Source organism: Aquarana catesbeiana, linkage group LG03 (genome assembly GCF_042186555.1).
Source record: "Aquarana catesbeiana isolate 2022-GZ linkage group LG03, ASM4218655v1, whole genome shotgun sequence".
Classification (NCBI taxonomy): domain Eukaryota; kingdom Metazoa; phylum Chordata; class Amphibia; order Anura; family Ranidae; genus Aquarana; species Aquarana catesbeiana.
In genome coordinates this window covers 301,214,082-301,236,133 of record NC_133326.1, presented here as the reverse complement: position 1 = coordinate 301,236,133, position 22,052 = coordinate 301,214,082, and the positions used below count along the sequence as shown (strand labels likewise).

The 22,052-nt window shown below is 40.7% G+C and overlaps 1 protein-coding gene across 2 annotated transcripts in view; it reads right to left on the bottom strand.

Moving 5' to 3' along the window:
* The window catches only part of MON2 (MON2 homolog, regulator of endosome-to-Golgi trafficking), a 230,655-nt gene that overhangs the window by 29,827 nt on the left and 178,776 nt on the right, over positions 1-22,052 (bottom strand). For both annotated transcript variants that reach the window (XM_073620251.1, XM_073620252.1), the window contains one exon: positions 21,844-21,967. In XM_073620251.1, the coding sequence (XP_073476352.1) occupies positions 21,844-21,967 (124 nt within the window). The remainder of the gene's footprint in view (positions 1-21,843; positions 21,968-22,052) is intronic.

Sequence of the window (22,052 nt, the reverse complement as noted above, 5' to 3'; positions counted from 1 at the left end):
ACACTGTGCATGGATTTTGCACACAGAACTGCATCTGGTGTGAACTGCCCCTTAAAAGGGTTCTAGGTAGAAGTGACGGTAAATTGTGCAACCTACTCAGCAGGGGTGCCCACTTTCGCCCCTGCTGTTTGCCCTTGCCATAGAGCTGCTGGCGGCTCTCTTGAGAGTGGACAGGGATATCAGGGGATGCAGAATCAATGTATTGGAGGAAAAAACATCCTTATATGCTGATGACATGCTCCTGTATTTAGCTGAAACAGAGGGATCCCTGACCAGAGGCCTCGATAGGATCTCTGGATTCGGGGGGTGCTCGGGATTCAAGGTGAACTGGAATAAGTCTGTAGTTTTCCCTTTTAGCCCCGAGTATGCTCCGAAGTTGCCCCCGCATGCCCCGCTGCAGGTGGTCTCTCGTTTTCGTTACCTGGGGGTTGAGATTCAGCTACAATTGAGTACCTATATACCTAATAATCTATCACCCTTGATGTTGTGCCTAAAGGAGAGTGTACAAACTTGGACTAAGCTGCCTCTCGGCCTCCTGGGACGAATTAGCATGTCCAAATGATTTACCTACCCAGGTTTCCTTATCTGTTTTGGCATGCCCCAATTTATATCCCTAAAAAAATGTTCACAGAAATGAATAAGATACTTTCTTCTTTTCTTTGGGGACCTAAGACGGCTAGGGTGTCCTTGGAAACATTGTTTTTACCAGTAGGAGTGGGAGGTTTGGCATTACCAAATCTGCAGTGTTACTACCTGGCATCCCAGCTGACACATGTACACTGGTGGGGCTTTCCAAAACTGAACATTGCCTCGGTGGCCACCCAGGCAGCCCAGGTCCACTCATACGAGGCATTGATTAATGTACTTTACAGAAATGGTCCATATCCAGAACAGGGAGCGGGCATACTGAAACTTTCCTATAAAATATTTCATATGTGTAATGCTAGAGTGGGAGGTACTAGCCTGACCACCTTCCCAAACACCCCCCTGTGGCACAACCCTCGGCTCAGCAAGATATCCAAGATCCCAGATGGAGCATGCTGGGCAAACTATGGAATCAAATATGCCCATCAGTTGTTTAGGGACGGACCTTTAGATCTTTCGCAGACTTAAAGACTGAATATGAGACACCAAATGCGCTTTTTTTCCGATACCTCCAGCTGTGGCATGCAGCAACAGCGTAGTTCGGTAGGGGGGAAGTGGCGCTCTCCCTTTCAAGTATGGAAAAATTAATAGCTGATGAGAATCACTCAAAACTAATTTCAAAATATTATTTTACTCTGCTGACATCCTTCCTCCCCAAGAGTGGAGAGGGTGGCTGCACAGTGCAAGGTCGCTATACCGTCCCTCACGGAGGAGACATAAACTATGTTGTCTTATTGAAAGCAGGATGGGACACGAATGAAAGACAAAACATGGTTAACAATCTTGCAATAGGATTACTTTGTTTTATTGAAAAGAAGCAGTAACTGTTAGACATGATGTAAAGATTCTATTCATATGCCACAGAGTTATGACTGAGTTTCATTGCTGTTATAATATACGTGAATATATCACGTGGAATGCAACTGTACAACATTTTTGAAAATCTCAATAAAATTTACCCTTTAAAAAAAATTGTGCAACCTGTGGTGTGATGTCACACCTGGTCACCCACTTGAGACTAAGTTCTGAGTGGTTGATGGGTTTTCATGCAAAATTTGAAAAGTTTATACAACAGTGTAACCAACCCAAATAACATCCCAGTGACTACCAGTAATGATCAGATACAAGATGACCTTGTTTATTAAGTTCAGGCTTAGCCCTTTATGGTGGACATACTCACAAAGGGGTCTTTAGGCACTGGGTTCCATAGGAATGGACCACAACCCAGGACCTGTATAGCAACATGCTGCTGACTACATGTGTCACAATAAGTGCCAAGATGAGTTCCCATATGCCAATACAGATGCATTGAGTCTATTTGTGGTATTAGAAGGCAGTGAGGAGTTGGTTTAAGAAACCAAAGATAAAATAACTAAATAAAAATGATTGCGCTAACGGTGATTTTCTCGGAGGAGAAGAGTACAAGTCGAAATTTTCAGCCCCTTTTTGGGGGCTGAAAGTGCCCCCCTTGACTTGTACTCGAGTCACCACCGTCTGCCTACATGATCAGCGTGTGCTACATAGCACTCAGCAGCCTCTCACTATTCAGCCTCTCACTGTTCACTGTACAGCCTATCACGGACATTCTCTCATCCTCGTCTGTGTTATGAGGATGAGAGAATGTTCGTGATAGGCTGACCGCTGACTGCTGGGAAATGGAGTTTTCTGCCTATCATGGACGAGGAGGAGGCGCGGCTTTTGAACAGTGAATGGCCGCCGCACACGCTGATTGGTGCAGAGTGGCACACGGAGGATGCACAGGACACAGGTAGGATTCACACAGACACATGACCACATACACAGGACACAGGTACATGACACATGCACATATACACAGGACACATGACACATGCACATATACACAGGACACATGACACATGCACAGGGAGGTATACAGCTGCAGATGGGCATTGTTGACCCTCTTTTTCCACTTACAGTAGCTGCTGCATTTCTCACCCTCGTCTTATACTCGGGTCAATACGTTTTTCCAATTTTTTTGTGGTAAATTAGGGCCTCGACTTATACTCGGATTGACTTATACTAGAGTATATACGGTAATGAAGAATCACAGACTGGGGTAGGGTAATTGGTGAGGCACTTAGTGGGCGTTTCCCCAAAAGCTTTGCCAGTGTCCACTCACCTCAAGGTACGAGTCTATAACCCAGGGTCTATAAATACTTTGTCTGTGTCCTGTACTGTACTATTAAAATAAAAAAAATTCTTGATCATCAAAGGCAACTGCACACCCCCTGGTTTAAAGTGTTACTAAACCCAGGACTCTGCATTCCCTATATCTAGTCTCCCACAGTACACAGAAATGCAATAGTTTTAGTAAATATAAACTGCTAAATACCTTTTCTCATCAGCAGTTAGAGCATTCTTGTGACTTCTATCAGTGTCTGGCCAAGCACTGGTTAACCACTTAAGGACCGAGCCCCTTTCTGAGATTTGTTGTTTACAAGTTAAGTTTTTTGCTAGAAAATTACTTAGAACCCCCAAACATTATGCATTTTTTTTCTAATATCCTACAGAATAAGATGTCGGCCGTTGCAATACTTTCTGTCACACCGTATTTGCCCAGCGGTCTTACAAGCGCAGTTTTTTGGAAATTTTTTTTTTTTTTAATTAAAAAATAAGACAACAGTAAAGTTAGTCCAATTTTTTTAAATTTAGAAAGATAATGTTATGCCGAGTAAATTGATACCCAACATGTCACGCTTCAAAATTGTGCCTGCTCGTGGAATGGCGACAAACTTTTACCCTTAAAAATCTCCATAGGCAGTGTTTAAAAAATTCTACAAGTTGCATGTTTTGAGTTATAGAGGAGGTCTAGGGCTAAAATGATTGCTCTCATGCTACCGATCACGGCAATACCTCACATGTGTGGTTTGAACACCGTTTTCATATGCAGGCGCTATTCACGTATGCGTTCGCTTCTGCACGCAAGCTCGTCGGAACGGGGGGCGTTTAAAACATTTTTTTTTTAATTCATTTTACCTTTTATTTTTACACTTTTTTAAAAAAAAAATTGTGTCACTTTTATTCCTTTTACAAGGAATGTAAACATCCCTTGTAATAGAAAAAAAGCATGACAGGACCTCTTAAATATTTACACTAACATGCAATAAAAAAAAAATTGTCATTTAAAAAAATACTAAAAAAAAAAATGGCCCTTTAAGAGCTATAGGCGGAAGTGACGTTTTGACGTCGCTTCCGCCCTGCAATGATATGGAGACGGGTGGGGGCCATCTTAGCCTCACTCGTCTCCATACTCAGCAAGGGTGCAGATCCAATCGCCTCCACCGCTGCCGACGGCTCTGGTAAGCGGTGGAGGGCACCGGAGCGCGGCGGTTTATCGCAAACCGGACTGCTCACTGAAGAAGAGGATACCGGGGTTATGGCAGCTAGCTGTTGCCATAACAACGATACTCCTCTTCAAACAGCCGACGTATAACGACGGTGGGCAGTCCAGAAGTGGTTAAAGCTTGTAGGAGGAGTTTTCATTCTCCTCTGTCCTATGAGGCTGCAGGACCCCTGACCCCCTGTTTGGACAGTGTTGATTGGCCCTGTTCTGATCACATGCACTTTTTCAAAAGAAAAAAAAAACTATTTATCTAGCAATACACACCAAAACTGTGCCCAGTGCAGCTTGCTCCCAAGGCTCTGTTCTATCAGCAGATAGGGGACTGTGGACAAAGGGAGGATCAGAGAAGACAGGATCAAACAGTTTTTTTTACACAATGCAAAGGATTAACCCCTTAGGTTCCACAGTGACTATAACAAGCATGCTTTACTGCATATACGGACTGATTTTACGGTGGTGGGTTTAGTAACACTATAACACTCTGCAGTGTTCTCTCTTAAAATATTAGTAGACATTTATATTTAAGGCACCTAGAAAAGCAATGTAGCTAGATACAGTTTCTGTGGATGAAAACTTCACATATTCATCTATTTTCCTTCAGGTGCAAAGACCGCCCCTGCATCTTTTGCCTTGACGTTAATAATTTCCGGACTGCCCACTGCCTATATACTGCAGCAGGGCAGCCCGGCTATGCAAAATCACGTACCTGTACGTGATTTTGTACACATGATCTGGGCCTGCTGTGACTGGACACAGCGGGAGCCAATCAGCGGGTCTGGCTGCCGTGATGGCCTCCTGAACCCGCCGATCGTTCGGAGGAAAGGCAGTGGTCTCCCTATGTAAACAAGACAGACCGCTGTTCTGTCAGGGAGGAAAAAGAGTGATTTTTTTCGTCCAGTGCATCCACTCCCCCCCAGTTAGAAAGCACTTCCTAGGTGCAGTTAACCCTTTGATCGTCCCTGGTGTTAACCCCTTCCCTGCCTGTGTATAACAGTGACAGTGCAATTTTTTTTTAGCACTGATCACTGTATTGGTGTCACTGGTCCCAAAAAAGTGCCACTTAGTGTAAGATTTATCCGCCGCAATGTCGCAGTTTTGCTAAAAATCGCGGATCGTCGCCATTACTAGTAAAAAAAAAAAAAAATCTATCCCATAGTTTGTAGACGCTATAACTTTTGCGCAAACCAATCAACATACGCTTATAGGGATTTTTTTTTTTTAACAAAAACATGTAGCAGAATACATATTGGCCTAAATTGATGAAGAAATTAGATTTTTTTTACATTTTTTTTTATTGGGTATGTTTTATAGCAGAAAGTAAAAAAAATATCGTTTTTTTTTTTCAAAATGGTCAGTTTTTTGTTTATAGCGCAAAAAATAAAAACCGCAGAGGTGATCAAATACCACCAAAAGAAAGCTCTATTTTTGGGAAAAAAAGGAAATCAACTGTATTTGAGTACAGTGTCACATGGCCGCGCAATTGTCAGTTAAAGCAACACAGTGCAGTATCCAAAAAATGGCCTGGTCAGGAAGGGGGTAAAACCTTAAGGAGCTGAAAAGGTTAAAGTGAACAGGTTTCCTATATGGACCATTTATATATTACAAGATAATGAAATCTTCCCTCAAATTGTTCCAAGGATTAAAAAAAAAAAAAAAAAAGAATGCGTTCACTTTCCTCATAACTGTTGTCCTATATGCCTCTTATTAATTTAGATATTCAAGAAAAGGTCCTACTAATGCTTAGTATGAAACAGCCTTTCTCTGACCCTTGTTTTATCCGTTTTAACATAATGTTCTTCAGTCCACTACAGATCCCATTTGTATTTAGAAGCAAAAGCAAAATATAATGGCATTTCTTGCCAAAGCTGGTTGCCATTAAGAAAAAAAGAAAAGTATATAATAGGAGCACGATCTTCCCATACAAGTCGGTCAATTAATAAACTATTCAAACGTGTCTGGAGGTATGAAAATCTGGCACTGTAAGACGATATTATCTCTAAGAAGGAATGCAAGGAAGGAAGGTTGAGTCTATTTGTGTGGAATTGTATGTGAATTCTCACAAAGTAGACAGTTTATACCACCGCACACAGAAACATAACTCATAATAAGCACGGAATACAAACATCCTTTTCACGGTCTTGTTTGGGTAACGGGAACTGCACGAACACAGAGCAGGATTCCAAAGAAACCAAACCTTGGAATTACTTTGCAGATCTTATGTCTGTTTTATTTATGTTTTGTGGTCTTTAACTGATGCAGTGATAGACAAAACTAAACTCAATTTACTCAAAGTAAAAATTATAAAAATTAGGCCCACAACTTTACACAATTTCTTTATACACAAAATTACACTGTTTTTCTTTATGTATATATAAACACACACACACACACACACACATATATACATCTATGTGATTCTGCATTTCTGCCTGCAGGGAACGTGCGCCGCCGGCGGGCCACTTCTGCTTCACAACAGAAGCCGATTTGTGGGTACCAGGCACTCAATGTCCTCTGGCACCTGCTGATTGTCGGTAAAAAACACAGAACAGAGATTTGCCTATGTAAACAAAGCAGATCACCATTCTGACAGAGGGGAAGGGGTGGATTCTGTGTGCCTGCAAAGCAGAGACTCAAATCCATCTCTTCCCCTAGTAAAAGCAGCACATACAGTACACAAACACTGGCTAGGCACACAGTTAACCCTGTGATCACCCTAGATGTTTAACCCCTGCCCAGCCAGTGCCATTAGTACAGTGACTGTGGATATTTTTATGTTTAATCCTTGTTTATTGATTTTGCATACATAAATATATAACAAAAAAAAAAAAAGGTCAAGAGGTTCAAGATTGGATGCGTAATCAGTACAGTATATGTAACGGAAACAGTAAGTCATGTATACTAGTGCATAAGGCAAAAAAAAAAAAAAAAAAAGAGTACAATTTGGTAGAAAACAGGGGAGCTTATCCACCCCAATAAGGAGGACGTAAGCGATCATCCAACAGATGCATGGAGTGAGGTTTCAGCAGACTGCTTATATCAGCAGCATAGAAGACCTTGGAGGGTATTCATCAGGAGAAGTTTGTCAACATCTCGGACAACAGTGAAACCCTCCTGAGGGTATTTACATAATAACTATTTGGTTAAAACTAGGTGAGCGGAGATAATAGGTAACATAATAAAGACCCAATCACCATGGGTAGATGAGCATGAAATGGGGAGAAGAGAGAAACAAGGGGGAAGAAAGAGAAAAGAGAAGAATAAAAAGGGGGGGGGGGGGGTGAGGAAAGAGGAGAATAGGAAGGAACAAATTTTAAGGGAAACAAATCCAGGTATCTAAGAAGGGTGAAAAATATTGTGCTAGGGAGGTCACAGATAGGAGGCAAATTTAGAGGAATTCCGAAAATGATTCCAGACCGACCAGGCCAAGTGTAGTCATCAGTTTTATCGGCCTCCCAAGAGATCAACCTTTCTAGATGACCAATAGAGTCCATTTCACAGGCCCAATCGACAAAAGACTGAGGTAATGGTTTTCGCCATGCCCTGGCAATAATAACAGTATGTGCCAAAGTCAAGATGTGCCGGAGAAGACTTTTTTTTGTTTTGTTTATAGGATCCAGGCAACATCGAAAGAACAATAATGAGAGGAGAATTATCAATTTTGTCCCCTACTAAATCATAGTTGAGGAGAAGTATTTTGTCCCAGAAAGGAGTTATAAGCGGGCAGGTGCTCCAAATGTGAGTCATGGTGCCTGGGTCCTTAAAACATCTCCAGTAGGTATTTGGAATGGATGGGTCTATTTTATGTAAAGTGGTAGGGCATCGATACCACCTGGCGAGGATCTTATAATTGTGCTCCTGTGCTCTAGAAGATATGGAGGTCCTAGAAGTAAATGTCAGTATTTTGTCCCAGTCAAAGTCGGTGCTTGGAGTATCAAGTTCCTGTTCCCATTTAGAAAGATGGGCCATGTGGTAGGGTGGTCTTCAGCAAAACCTGGTATATAAGAGATAAGGGGTGAAACAGCCTGTCAGACTGAATTAGCAAGCTTTCGAAATCAGTAAGTGGTCTGGTTAGAGCAGTCGTGGGTATATTACTGGTCAGGTAATGGCAGAGTTGTGAATATTCCAACCACGCCCTGGCCTGGTTATGACAAGGCCTCAGCAGTTGTGACATTGGGAACAATGTGCCGTTCTGCAGGGTGTGACAAAGTAGCGCTTTCTCTTCCTTATTCAAATAAGAAAACAGGATTGATAAAGAGTAGGAGGAAATGCAAGAGTCCCAAATAGCGGTGATAATGGGCCAGGTCTTGATGCGAGTAAGCCCTTCCCTACATAAGAGTCCCAAGCGCGGGGGATAGAAACCACTAGGAGGGGTAAGGCATCTGCCTGTGGTCTGTCTTTTAGGTCAGACCATAGTAGGAATGTGATGTCAGGAGCAACAAGGTCATTTTCTAGGACTGTCCATAATTTAGAGTCTCGGCTATGATACCAATCAAGGTTTCTGAGAAAGCAAGATGCTTTATGGTAAAGGAGTATGTGAGGCCACTCTACCTCTAGTTTTACGTAAAAATGGGAAGTTAAGAGAAAAGCCTGGATCTCTCCATAGAGGATAAAGAAATGTTAAGGGACTCCGTTTTATCAAAGTTGACCTTGAAATTGCTCACAAGTCCAAAGTCTGCAATTTCCTTCATTAGCGAAAGAAGTGAAGTAAGGGGGGGAAGAGATATAAAGAAGAAGATAGTCGGTGTAGAGTGACAATTTATAATGATGGGAACCAACCTCAATACCCTTAATATCTGGGTTATTGCAGATGGCCATAGCAAAGTGTTCCATGGTGAAACCATATAAAAGGGGAGAAAGGGGATATCCCTGGCGCGTTCTGTTTCGAATAGCTATTGGGTCTGAGAGGATTCCATTAGAACGTATTCTCTCGGAGGGGTTGGTGTATAGAGCCAGGATTTTTTGGCGAATGTTAGATCCCAGTCCTATTTGGTGAAGAGCAGCCTGGAGAAACTCCCAGTGAACACGGTAAAAGGCTTTTTCGGCATCCACCGATACAAGGTAAATCTTCAGACTACGCTTTTGAGCATATTCAATTAAAGAGATGGTTTTCAGGGTGCTATCACAGGCTTCCCGACCTGGTCAAGGTGCATAAGGTCGGGAAGAAGGGGTGAGAGGAGACTGGCAATAATTTTGGAATAAATGCGTACATCAATATTAGTGAGGGAAATAGGGCGGTGGCTACCACATAAGCATGAATCTTTGCCGGGTTTGGGTTAAACTGTGATGTGAGCTAAGGCACGGGCAGAGAAAGTCGTATCTCCAAAGATTACGTTGTAGGTCTTACTAAGGAAAGAACTGGGTCGTAAAACAGTCTGGGCCTGGGCTTTTATTAGGTTTGAGCGTGGAGATGACACCTAACAGTTCCTCCTCAGAAAATGGCCGGTCCAGATCAGTCCTGTGGATATTTTTAGCACTGACCACTGCATTAGTGTTGCTGGTTCCTGCAAAGTGTCAAAAATATCAGTTAGTTTCGATTGTCCGCCGCAATATCGCAGTCCCGCTATAAATCGCTGCCATTACTAGTATAAAAATAATTTGTAAAATAAACCATAAATATATACCAAAGTTTGCAGATGCTATAATGTTCACGTAAACCAATCAATATATGCACATTGGGATTTTTTTTCCCCAAAAAACATGTAGCAGAATACATATTTGCCTAAATTTATGAAGAAATTAGATTTTTTTTTACATTTTTTATTGGATGAATTTTATAGCAGTTTTTGTATAGCGCAAAAAAAAAAAAAAGGCAGTGGTGATCAAATACCACCAAAAGAAAGCTCTATTTCGGGGGGAAAAATTACATACGTTATACTTGGGTACAGCGTTGCATGACGACGCAATTGTAAGTTAAAGTAACACAGTGCCGTATCGCAAAAAAATTGCCTGGTAATGAACGGGGGTAAATCTTCTGGAGGTCAAGCGGTTAACCACTTCAGCCCTGGAATATTTTACCCCCTTCCTGACCAGAGCACTTTTTAAAATTTGGCACTGCGTCGCTAACTGTATGGGGATGGGACTGACTGGGGGAGGAGACATATTGTTGTTCCTACTTAGTAAGAACATATGATATGTCTCCTCTCCCCTGACAGAACAGGGGTCGCCGGCCACCCGTATCGGGTCCCCCACCGCGCAGGGGTTGCGCGCCCTCTGGCAGCTCTTAAAGGGGACCCCGTACCTGTACGGATTTTGCGCAGCGGTGCCATTGTGCCGCAGTAAATCTACCTGAGCTGGTCGGGAACGGGTTAATACAGTACAGTGCTGTCAATCTAACACTAAGGCTGCACACACACCTGAGTGTATCGTTTTCAGGCATTTTTCAGGCGTTTTTAAGCTTTTTTTGCAGCTTTTTTACAAGCTTTTTGAAAGCATTTTTGAAGTGTATTACAAGCGTTTTCACACTTTCAGGCGTTTGTTTAGCCAATTTAAGCACTAGGGGGAGGAGAGGAAGAGGAAAGTAGGAGTGGAGAGGTGCTTTTTGAGCATTTTACGGGCATTTTTCTGCTCAAGTCAGGCTTTTTTATTGAAGTTTATGGGGCCAAAAATGCTTGTAATCTGCCCAAAAAGAAGCTCATGTCCTTTTTTGAGCTTCAGGCATTTTGCTTCAGGCGACAAAACGCTATGTAAACAGGTACCATTGAAATGAATGGGCTTTTGCTTGTTGGGCGTTGGAACTTTTGAGATGCGTTTTGACAAGCGCTTTACGAGCTGGAAACGCTCAGGTGTGAATGCAGCCTAAAAGTTTTTTGACAGGAGGATGAAGCCGAGTGTATCTGGAAGACCTTGTCAGTGTTCTAAATCATTTTCACTGTCCTGTCACTATCTGCTGGATAGTTGGCAAAGATTTATTGATTTACAGTAGCAGAAAAATGTGAGGTTCCTGGCCTAGCTAGGCTAGACACAAATTGGTATATTGTAGGGTAGACTGGGGTCAAAGGTTTTGACTATTGCTACAATCACAACTTCTCTTTTACGCCTGGTTCACAACTATGCAGTTTTTGGGTGCTTTTTGCTTCCCGCAGAAACTCACTACAGTCCATTTAACATGGTTTTCTATGGGACACGTTCACATCTATGCTTTTTTCAGCCACTGTGTTTTTGATAAGAGTCAGGGACTTTTTAAAATGCGAAACAATGCGTTTTTGGTTCAACAGACTTCAAAGGAGATGCTGCATAAAAGCATGTAGTGCATTTTTTATGTATGTAAAAAGAGTGCAGCACTAAAAAATAAAAAAATATAATATAAAAGTTAATTCATGCGAATACAAACAAATATGCAGACAATCAATTATATATAAACAATAATAACTGTGAATAAAGTTTGAAGACACATGCAAAATTACATCACATGTGAATAAAGTGCCATTGTGCAAACAAAAAGTTCATATAAAAATAAAGAGTGTTTGGAAATGATGATCATAAACCTGAGGGCGTGACACCCATCACAATAATCAAAAATGGAGGCTTACCAGAAAGCCAGAGACCCCTCTTACTCAGAGGTCACACAGCGCTTGGTTGCATCTCTGATCCACCAAGAAAGAAATCCGGACATTCCTCTCTTATGGCTAAACACTCTTTTCTCCCATGGGACTTTCTTTGATGGACTCCAGCTTTTTGTTTGCACAATTGCACTTTATTCACAAGTGATGTAATTTTGCATATGTGTCTTCAATTTTTACTCACAATTATTGTTTATATATAATTGATTGTCCGCATATTTGTTTGTATTCACACAAATGCACTTTTATATTATATTTTTTTATTTTTTAGCACTGCACTCTTTTTACATATATTATATGTGCCTGGGTTTTAGTGCACAGCTGCTTATTAAATTTTAGTTCCTAGCGTGGATATACCCTTTACATTTATTCAAGGATTTTTCTATGTGTTTTTGATGCATTTTTAATTAAAACGCATTAAAAACGCGTGAAAACAGCATGTGTAAAAACCCTCTGCAAAAAGCACTGCAGAAACAGATCAAACGCAAACTGCATAGGTGTGAACCAGACCCAAATATAAAAAATAAACTTAAACACTGTCTTAGAGGGGTTTATAGTTGGCTCCATTTTGGGTCAAGTGATGTGAGGCTTGATTTATTTGCTGTCTGGAAGCCTGGTTGGGAGATTTCTGCAGTGAAAACGCATTGACCCTAGCTGATAAATCAGGCTGCTGGTGCCCATCAGCCTCAGATTTCTCCACAGAGTTCTCTAGACCAGGGGCCTCCAAACTTTCTAAACAAAGGGCCAGTTTACTGTCCTTCAGACTTTAGGGAAGCTGGATTGTGGCCATTGGGAGTAAAAATTGTCCTGGCATCAGTGGGAGTAAACAATGCATCTTTGGTGTCCATGGGAGGAATACCGCCCATCATTGGTATCAGTGGAAGGAATAGTGCCCATTATTGGTATCAGTGGCAGGAATAGTGGCCATCATTGGTATCAGTGGCAGGAATAGTGTCGCATCACTGGTATCAGTGGGAGGAACAGTGTCCCATCACTGGTGTCAGTGGGAGGAACAGTGCCGTGTTGTTGATGTCAGTAGCAGGAATTATGCCCCATTGTTGGTGTCAGTGGGAGGAATAGTGTCTTGTATCAGTGGGAAGAAAAGTGCTCCATGGCTGGATAAAGGTAAGCAAAGGGCTGAATGCAGCCCCCAGGCCACAGTTTGGAGACCAATGCTGTGAACTATATACTTAAAGTGGATATGGTGATAGGTAGCCCACCTTCTCAGCTAGACTTGCACATGTCAAGGCTGTGCCAGGGGTGAGGATAAAACCCTCACATGAGATGACCCAAGTAGCAGGAAAGACTATAAAGGAGGCCTTCACCTAAAATTGAGTTAGCTGCTTGAGGTGGAATTGCACTTTAAGTACACAGGTATTTCAATTATCTTACAATTATGATACTGCAGTATCTTTAAACAGTTCTTACGGCATGATAGAAATTTCTGAAAAAGTACATTTTTTTGGCTCCACAATTGTGGCATGCTGCATGAGTTAATCTGACCAAACCTATGTTTCAAAATAAAGATGGTTATCCTTAATTTTTTTCTAGGAAACAAATATATGATAAAAAAATGATAAAAATAAAAAACTCACTTCCTTTTATACGCTTCTGCTTGGGGCTGTGCTCTTACTAATGCTAATAAATTATACAGGAATTATCGAAATGGCAATTACAGAAATAATGCCACACAGACCGTGTCACATATAATCAAAAGGTTTGTGTAAAGTCACTCCAGTGAATTATATTTCCTGAATTACTGAAGAAATAATTCTTCGTTCAGTTAGGGAGACGTTTAATACTCTGTTTAGGATGAGACGAGATGAGCTCCACATGTCTAAAATGTTACTGTCCGTTAATAAATCTGTCTGCTTAGTGTACACAGGAGAGAAACAGGGCTAGCTAAAGTTGATATATACAAGCAGTAATGAAGCACATTGGGTTTATAGATTCTAGGGAAATGTAGAAACGTAAGCAACAACCAATAAAATGTTGTCAGACACTTCAGCTTCTAAAAACAAAAACACACAGCTACAGTGCCATGAAAAAGTATTCACACCCCTTGACATTTTCCACATTTTGTCACTAAAACCATGATACACCAACGCAAAGTGGCACATCGTTGTCAAGTGGAAGGAAAATGATAAATGGGTTTCAACATTTTTTACAAACAAATATCTGAAAAGTGTGGCGTGCATTTGTATTCAGCCCCCTTTACTCTGATACCTCTAACTAAAATCTAGTGGAACCAATTGCCTTGAGAAGCCACCTAATTAGTAAATAGAGCCCACCTGTGTGTAAGTTATTCTCAGTATTAATCCAGTTGTTCTGTGAAGCCTTCAGAAGTTTGTTAGAGAACCTTAGTAAACAAACAGCATCACGAAGACCAAGGAACACAACAAAGAGGTCAGGGATAAAGTTGAGAAGTTTAAAGCAGGGTTAGGTTATAAAAAATATCCCAAGCTCACGGAGCACTGTTCAATCCATAATCCGAAAATGGAAAGAGAATGGCACAACTGCAAACTTACCACGACTTGGCCGTCCACCTAAACTGACAGGCCGGGCAAGGAGAGCATTATTCAGAGAAGCAGCCAAGAGGCCCATGATAACTCTGGAGGAGCTGCAGAGATCCACAGCTCAGGTGGGAGAATCTGTCCACAGGACAACTATTAGTCATGCACTCCACAAATCTGGCCATTAAAGTGGCAAGAAGAAAGCTATTGTTGAAAGAAAGCCATAAGAAGTCCCATTTGCAGTTTGTGAGAAGCCATGTGATGGACACAGCAAACATGTGGAAGAAGGTACTCTGTTCAGATGAGACCAAAATTGAACTTTTTGGCCTAAAAGCAAAACGCTGTGTGGTGGAAAACAAACACTGCACATCACCCTGAACACACCACCCCCACCGTGAAACATGGTGGTGGCAGAATCATGTTGTGGGGGTGCTTTTCTTCAGGAGGGACAGGGAAGCTGGTCAGGGTTGATGGGAATATGGATGGAGCCAAATTCAGGGCAATCTTAGAAGAAAACCTATTCTGCAAAAGACTTGAGACTGGGGCGGAGGTTCCCCTTCCAGCAGGACAACCACCCTAAACATACAACCAGAGAGCCAGAGCTACAATGGAATGGTTTAGATCAGGGGTCTCCAAACTTTTCAAACAAAGGGCCAGTTTATTGTCCTTCAGACTTTAGAAGGGTCAGATTGTGGCCAGTGGGGGGGGGGGGGGGGGGGCAGAAAGTAGTACCCCTATTAGTAGGAGGAATAGTATCCCATTATTGGTATCAGAGGAACAAATAGTACCCTCTTGGTGTCAGTGGAAGCAACAGTGCTCCAAGGGCTGGATAAAGGCTAGCAAAGGGCTACATCTGGTCCTCGGGCTGTAGTTTGGAGACCCCTGGTTTAGATCAAAGCATATTTATATGTAAGTATGGCCCAGTCAAAGTCCAGACCTAAATACAATTGAGAATCTGTGGCAAGACTTGAAAAATTGCTGCTCACAGATGCTCTCCATTCAACCTGACAGAGCTTGAGCTATTTTGCAAAGAAGAATGGGCAAAAATGTCACTCTAGATGTGCAAAGCTGGTAGAGACATACTCAAAAAGACTTGCAGCTGTAATTGCAGCGAAAGGTGGTTCTACAAAGTATTTTGGAAAACCATTTATCATTTTGCTTCTACCTCACAATTATGTGCCACTTTGTGTTGGTCTATCACATAAAATCTCAATAAAACTTTTTTTGGTTGTAATATGACAAAATGTGAATTTCAAGGGGTATGAATACTTTTTCAAGGCACTGTAAGTATCAACCATCCAAATGGCTGGATGTAAAAATCACCTATCTTACCTGATTTAAAAAACAAAAAACAAAAAAAAAAAAACTGAAGCTTCACTCAAAGATCAGTTATCGAAAAATATAGTTTTAATTCACATCCGATTGCAAACAGTCCACCCAAGCTCCAACCCAGAAGGGCTGTCTAGCACCCTCTTGCAATAAAAATAATTCTTAGGGTCCATGCACACTAGGCAGTAGAAAAATGCCAGAAAATACAGCATAAAAAAAAAAAAAACTCTTTATGGAGCATATTGTACACAGGTTTGAGCGCGTTTGCGTTTACAAGTGTTTTCTCCCAAAACACTAGAAAATATATACACTTAAAAACGCTTGTCACGCCTAAACGTTGCATTTAGGTGCATCAAGTGTTTTTTCTGCCTGAAAGCTCCTTTCAAAAAACGCACTTGGGATAATTTTGTCTTTTTCCAGCCTGTAAAATGCTCCTCAACAAATATTTCTGCCCAAATGTACATGGACACATAGGTAACATACAGTTGCTTCTACAGGCTGAAATAAAATCGCTGAATGCCTATATAAGCAGCATTTTTATGCCCAATGTGCATGAGGCCTTCAAGTGTATGTCAAAGCAAAAAAAATACATACACACACACACACATATATATATATATATATATATATATATATATAACCTCACAGGGTGACACTGTGGATACACTAATAAAAGTATGCCAACATCCCAATATTATATGAGAAAAACTAGGGATTGCAAAAATGGACTTTATAGGCACACATATTGGAATAAAAGTGTTTGAAATATTAAATTGGATAAAGTTAAAAAGCTTATGTACAAAACATAAAAAATTTGCTATTATTGGATGAGAACGAGAACACTGATATCTCAGATACAACCAAAAACTTGGAGGTCCCCAACACTGCAGTAGAGGCTACATCAATACCTCCCCTTAACAAACAAACTAAAATCCAAAAATTTCCCAGATCTTACCACAATCCCCAGGCTTGGCTGTTTCTACGTAACGTGGTTAGCGACATTAAACGACTTGATGTCACCTCTCGAGAAAGCAATGTAACTCAGGCACAGCCACAGACTATTTTGAAATGATCGAACCACCCTGATCTAGTAGTTAAGGCTGCGGATAAGGGCGGAAACACTGTTCTAATGACTAGAAGCAATTATGAAGCCATGGTCAATGGTATCGGCGGATACCTAAATCCCGTACTTTAGCATTTAAAAATGAATTTTTACAGATTATCAATGAAGCTCACTCCCAGGGACTCATTGATCAAGATATGTACGACTACCTGAATGTTCGCTCTCCCAGGGAGGCGACGTTCTATGCTCTACCCAAAGTGCACAAGACCTCTTTGTCGCCCCCTGGTAGATTGATAATTTCAGGTATCGGATCCCTGATAGAGAATGCCAGTAAACTGGTGGATTCAGTGCTTATGCCGCATGTCATATCATTACCATCATATACAAAGGATACATCAGACCTTCTTAAATTGAAGGAATGGTCGTTCTCCCGACGCCCTGCTTGTAACTTTGGATGTGGAGGCACTGTACTCCAGCATCCCTCACGAGCAGGGTGTCGGGACAATTCGTACTGTATATGAAGAAGATCGCCACCGGGGGAAAGTCAATGGATTTATTCTAAAACTTCTTTGGTTCATACTTACTCACAATTGGTTTCGTTTCAGGGACTCCCACTACCTCCAGATACAGGGCATGGCCATGGGCACCTATTGTGCGCCGGCCTACGCCAACCTGTATCTGGGGAGGTGGGAGTGCCATTTTTTTTCCAGTGACTCTTTATTAAATTTTACCAACCATATCCTCTGCTGGATGCGTTGCATCGACAAGGTTTTCATCGTCTGGACCAGCACTAGGGAAGGACTAGATAAGTTCAGCCAACCACTAAACCGAAATCAATTTAATCTAAAATTTACATACAATTGTGATAAACAGAAAACAACTTTTCTGGATCTTACCATTTTTAAAGATAATTCTTTAGTTACTGATCTTTTCCGCAAAACCACTGCGGGAAATATGCTTCTACACGCGGCAAGCGCACATCCACCAGCCTTGATACGCAGTATACCCTACGCCCAATATATCAGATTGCGGTGTAACTGTAAGCACTTGGCTGACTTTCAAAGACAGGCTAAACTTCTACAGGGACAATTGCTATCTAGAGGATACAGGAAAACTTTACTACGCCAGGCTTACAACAAGGCTGCCCGGTAAACACATAATAAATTACTCTTTAAAGTAAAAACCCCCACTACCAATCCAATGGTAAAATTCTATACTAGGTTTTCATCCTATCACGTTGAAATCAGGAAGATTATGGCCAATCATTGGCACTTATTACAGGAGGATCCAATCCTCAGTAAATATATTGGTCAGTACCCTGAAACAACCTTCAGACGAGCTCAATCTCTGAGGGATAAATTAGTTTCAAGTCATTATACCAAGGATCCATTACTTGGCCCTGCACAACCAATGGGCATTTCGCGCTGTGGCCATTGCGCATTCTGCCCATGGGTTCTGCCGGGTCACAAACTAAAACTCCCTAATGGGGAAATTTTCTACCCCAAGTTTTCAGAAGCTGGCGATACACAGGGGGTGGTGTATTTGATGAATTGTAAATGTGGAGCCTTCTATATGGGGAAGACGGCCAGACAATTGAGACAGAGGATAAGTGATCACATTTATACATCTGGTAACGGAAAAATGCTGACCCTGGTCAGTTGACACCTTGATTTTCATCACAGATTTGACACTTGTTCTGTCTCGTTTTGTGTTCTGGCCATCATCCCTAGAGATTACAGAGCAGGAGAATGGGACAAAGTGATTCTCCAGAAAGAAACCCTCTGGATTGAAAGTTGAAATGCTATACGCTCACCTGGTCTAAATGAAAGGCAATCATACAAGACTTTTCTATAGTCTGTCGCTCTGCCTGATATATTTCTTGCCTCATTAATATACCATGATTGTATTTATCAGCCCCAACAGAATTATGCCAATTTCACTTTTGTTGTCATTATCCCTTTAATTCACTCTTAGGGGATCTCCCTTTGATAGTGTCACAATTGGTGTCTATTTATTGCCCATTTAGCTGAGCTTGATTGCTCTTATGTTTACTGTCTCAAGTTCTTTATAAAAAATACTGTTCTGCAACTGAGTTTTAAATCCTACAAATTGAGAAAACTGTTTATGTTTATTGCAGGTTAAACACAACCAGCCTTTTATGACTGTTTAGGGTTATGGATTATTGATATCAAAGTTTTTTTACTTTTATATGTGTATGGCTATATATGGATGATGTTCTTGCATCTTTGGTAGTCTATCTATACAAGTTTTTTCTATACTATGGTCATTTGCTTTGGGTTGCTTGCTTGGAGCTGACCTGTCTTTGTAATTGGGGCCCTTCTTCCGCCCATGTGTCCACACACCGCCGCCCACCTGGTTGCTCCTTTTGGCCGGGTACGCGGTGATTGGTGGGGCTTTTGGCTGTGCATCGGCCTCTCTTCTGTCCGCCCTTTCCACGTCTGCTGCATATATACAAGCAGTAAAGATGGATTAAAGCGTGCGCAGCAGGTTGGGCGTCCCGTACCATTATCGCTCCTTAGGAGCGACGTGGTACTTCACGTAATCACGCAGGGTCCCTGCTCTCCTCTTGCCCCACCTCTACTGCCGCCTCATTGGCCGCCTTCTGCCGTAACTAGCGGAGGTTCGCGGCAGCCTGCGGCTATGGCGGTTATCGTCATTGTCGCCCATAGCTTATGTATTTCCGGCTGGGACGCAGTTATAAACGGCTGCCCCCAGACTGTTCATTTAGGCCTGCACTTCCATTGGGGATTACACGCATGCTTTGATTTCCTTATATGAGCTATTTTTAAACCTAAGGTAAAATCTTTTCTACTGTTATTGGACGCTAATTACTAAGTATATGTTTGTGCCGTTATGGCACTTTCTTTCATCTTGTTTACTCATTGGACTTTTTATTTGTTATCTCTGCTTCTTACTTATTAGGCAGCGCTTGCTTGAGTTGTTTATCAACTATTGGACAGCTTGCCTTATTGATTAATGTTGCAGCGTTAATCGCTAGCTTAAATCGTGGTGGCAGATTACACCCTCTTCCCCATGTGTGCCTATACAAACCAATCCCCGGTGTCTATGGTTACCAACCATCGCTCTATATAGTTCTTAGATATCACATGGACAAATATAAATAGTCATTAGTATATATTTTCTACTATTATTTTTCCTTTTTTTCAAATTTTTTTTTATTTTTTAGAATTCTATTATTATCTCAATAGTGGGGATTACCTGTCTGAATTCATTCACACATGACCCCTACAACCTAGTATTTTACAAATCTACATAATATGCGAGTATTTATTTCTATGAATATATTTTGCAAAATCTTATATGTTATACAGGGAATCCCCCTTTCTCAACTCATTTTAACATGTAGCTATGCCCCCATGGGAGGTTTCTGCTCCTCTTCCCCCGGTGGTCAGCAGACTTGGGTTTTTCCCTTGCTAGACCCCATTGAAATGATCATTCTTTTGTTTACATTGTCTCTTGTACTGGATAGCATATTATTTATATATGTATACTCATTTGATGTTTTTTACATGTCAATTAGATCTATAAGCTCCTGAAGAAGCACAATTGTGCGTGCAACATGTAGAGCGGAAAATCTCCTTGTGACCTCTGACTGTGACTCAACCACTCCATGCACTTTACTTCTTGTGGATAGTGTTACTGGTTATATCTCATTATACCCATCACTCTTTAGATTTAAATACTCAATTGGAGGTGTTATTTAAGTCCATAGGGTCAAGTATTTTATGTCATCATTTGTATGATGTGTGAATTTTTTTATGTTTTGTACAAAAGCTTTTTAACTTTATCCAATTAAAAATTTAAAACACTTTTATTCCAACATGTGCACCTATAAAGTCAATTTTTGCAATTCCTAGTCTTTCATATATATATATATATATATATATATATATATATATAATGTAATACATCTCTATATTGTTAAAAAAGCTTAACTGAAGTACACAGTGCATGTGTAGTAAAGCCTGTTCTTCTCCCCAACCACTGAAACCCCCTCATATTTGCCGGTGATTTACAGCTGTGAAAATGACAGCCAAAAGTTGCTGTGTAAACACAGCAGCTGTAGAAGCCACTGCATCAAAAACTAGCAACCTGACAGTGTTCGCAAACACTGTTCAGGTGAGAGAGAGATGCGAAGTAGCACTGTTACTTTTGTATCTACTCTATTTTATTCTCTGTTGTATTTATTTGCAGATCAAAGAGGTGGGCTCCGATCTGCAACCTGACAAAGACCAAAAAAAAAAATGTTCTCCTATTTAACCCTTTAACCCCGTAATTTGCTCTAATTAACACATTGTTCCCGTTTCTATTATTTTACTAATGATTTTTGTTTATTTCTATTTTTCTAAACTGTCTTTTAAATAATAAATAATAATATTAATGCAATAAAAGAAAACACAAAATTTAAGGCAAAAAACCATTATTAAAATTTGTAATGTAAATGCTCTGCAATGATTCATACCAGAAGCATCAATTTTAAACAGGATAAATAGTAAAATCATATTTACACTTTTTATCCCAACATTAGTAATTTTTTTTTTCCCTAACACTGATCAAAGAAGTTGCGTTATTTTGTGTATAGATTGCGTAAAAAAAAAGATAATATTTTAGCCCATGTGTCCATGCACATTTGGGTGTTTAGAGGCATATTTATAGAGAAGCATTTACAGGCTGAAAAAACCCATCACAAGTCAATTTTTCAGAGGAAATTTTAGGCAGAAAAAATTGCTTGACGTGCCTAAACACAGCGTTTCGTTAAGTGTTTTTAAGTGTACATTTTTTCTAGTGTTTTGGAGAAACACCTGCCGGTACACACAATGAAGCGAACGATTGTTCGTTTTTTGTTTTTTTTTTGCATGCTATTCTCAGATCGAATCAGCTGAGTTTACTAAAGTCACCAAAATTTGCGTACAACAGAATAAAAATTCGGAAGTGATGTCATGTGTTGTAATGCATTTGTATTGCATTTTCGATCTGGCATAGTCCGATTTTTTTTTTTCGTGCATGTCCGATCAAATAATCTTGGATTAACTGTCCTGATTGGCTCGAGAAAGCTCTGCACTAACGATCAGATTATCGTAGGATCGCTCCGAAATCTGTATTTTTGTACGATTTTCCGATCGTATGTACTGGGCATAAATGTGAGTCTTTTTTATGCTCCTTTTTTTCTGCCAGCAATTCTGGTATTTTTTCTGCTGCCCAGTGCATGGACCCTTAAGGTACTTATAGGATATTAGGTGTGGGATATTAGCTGATGTTAAACAACTATTTTCACTGGAGAAAAGTGCAAGGTTAAGTCTTTATAAGCCATGCCCAATTTAAACTTACCAGTAAATGAAGAAGACTGGGAATGTATTGAACCTTTGTTGAGCATAGTCATAATTTTACCCACAAAGTCCTTGGGAATAAAATTGGCGTAAGGTAATATCTCTGTGCTGATTAGCTGGACAACCTAAAAAAAGAAGGCAGTTCTCAGTTATCCTGTAAATACTATAGGTTCAGCATTTTATTACAGCCTATACACCCGGACAGTACTC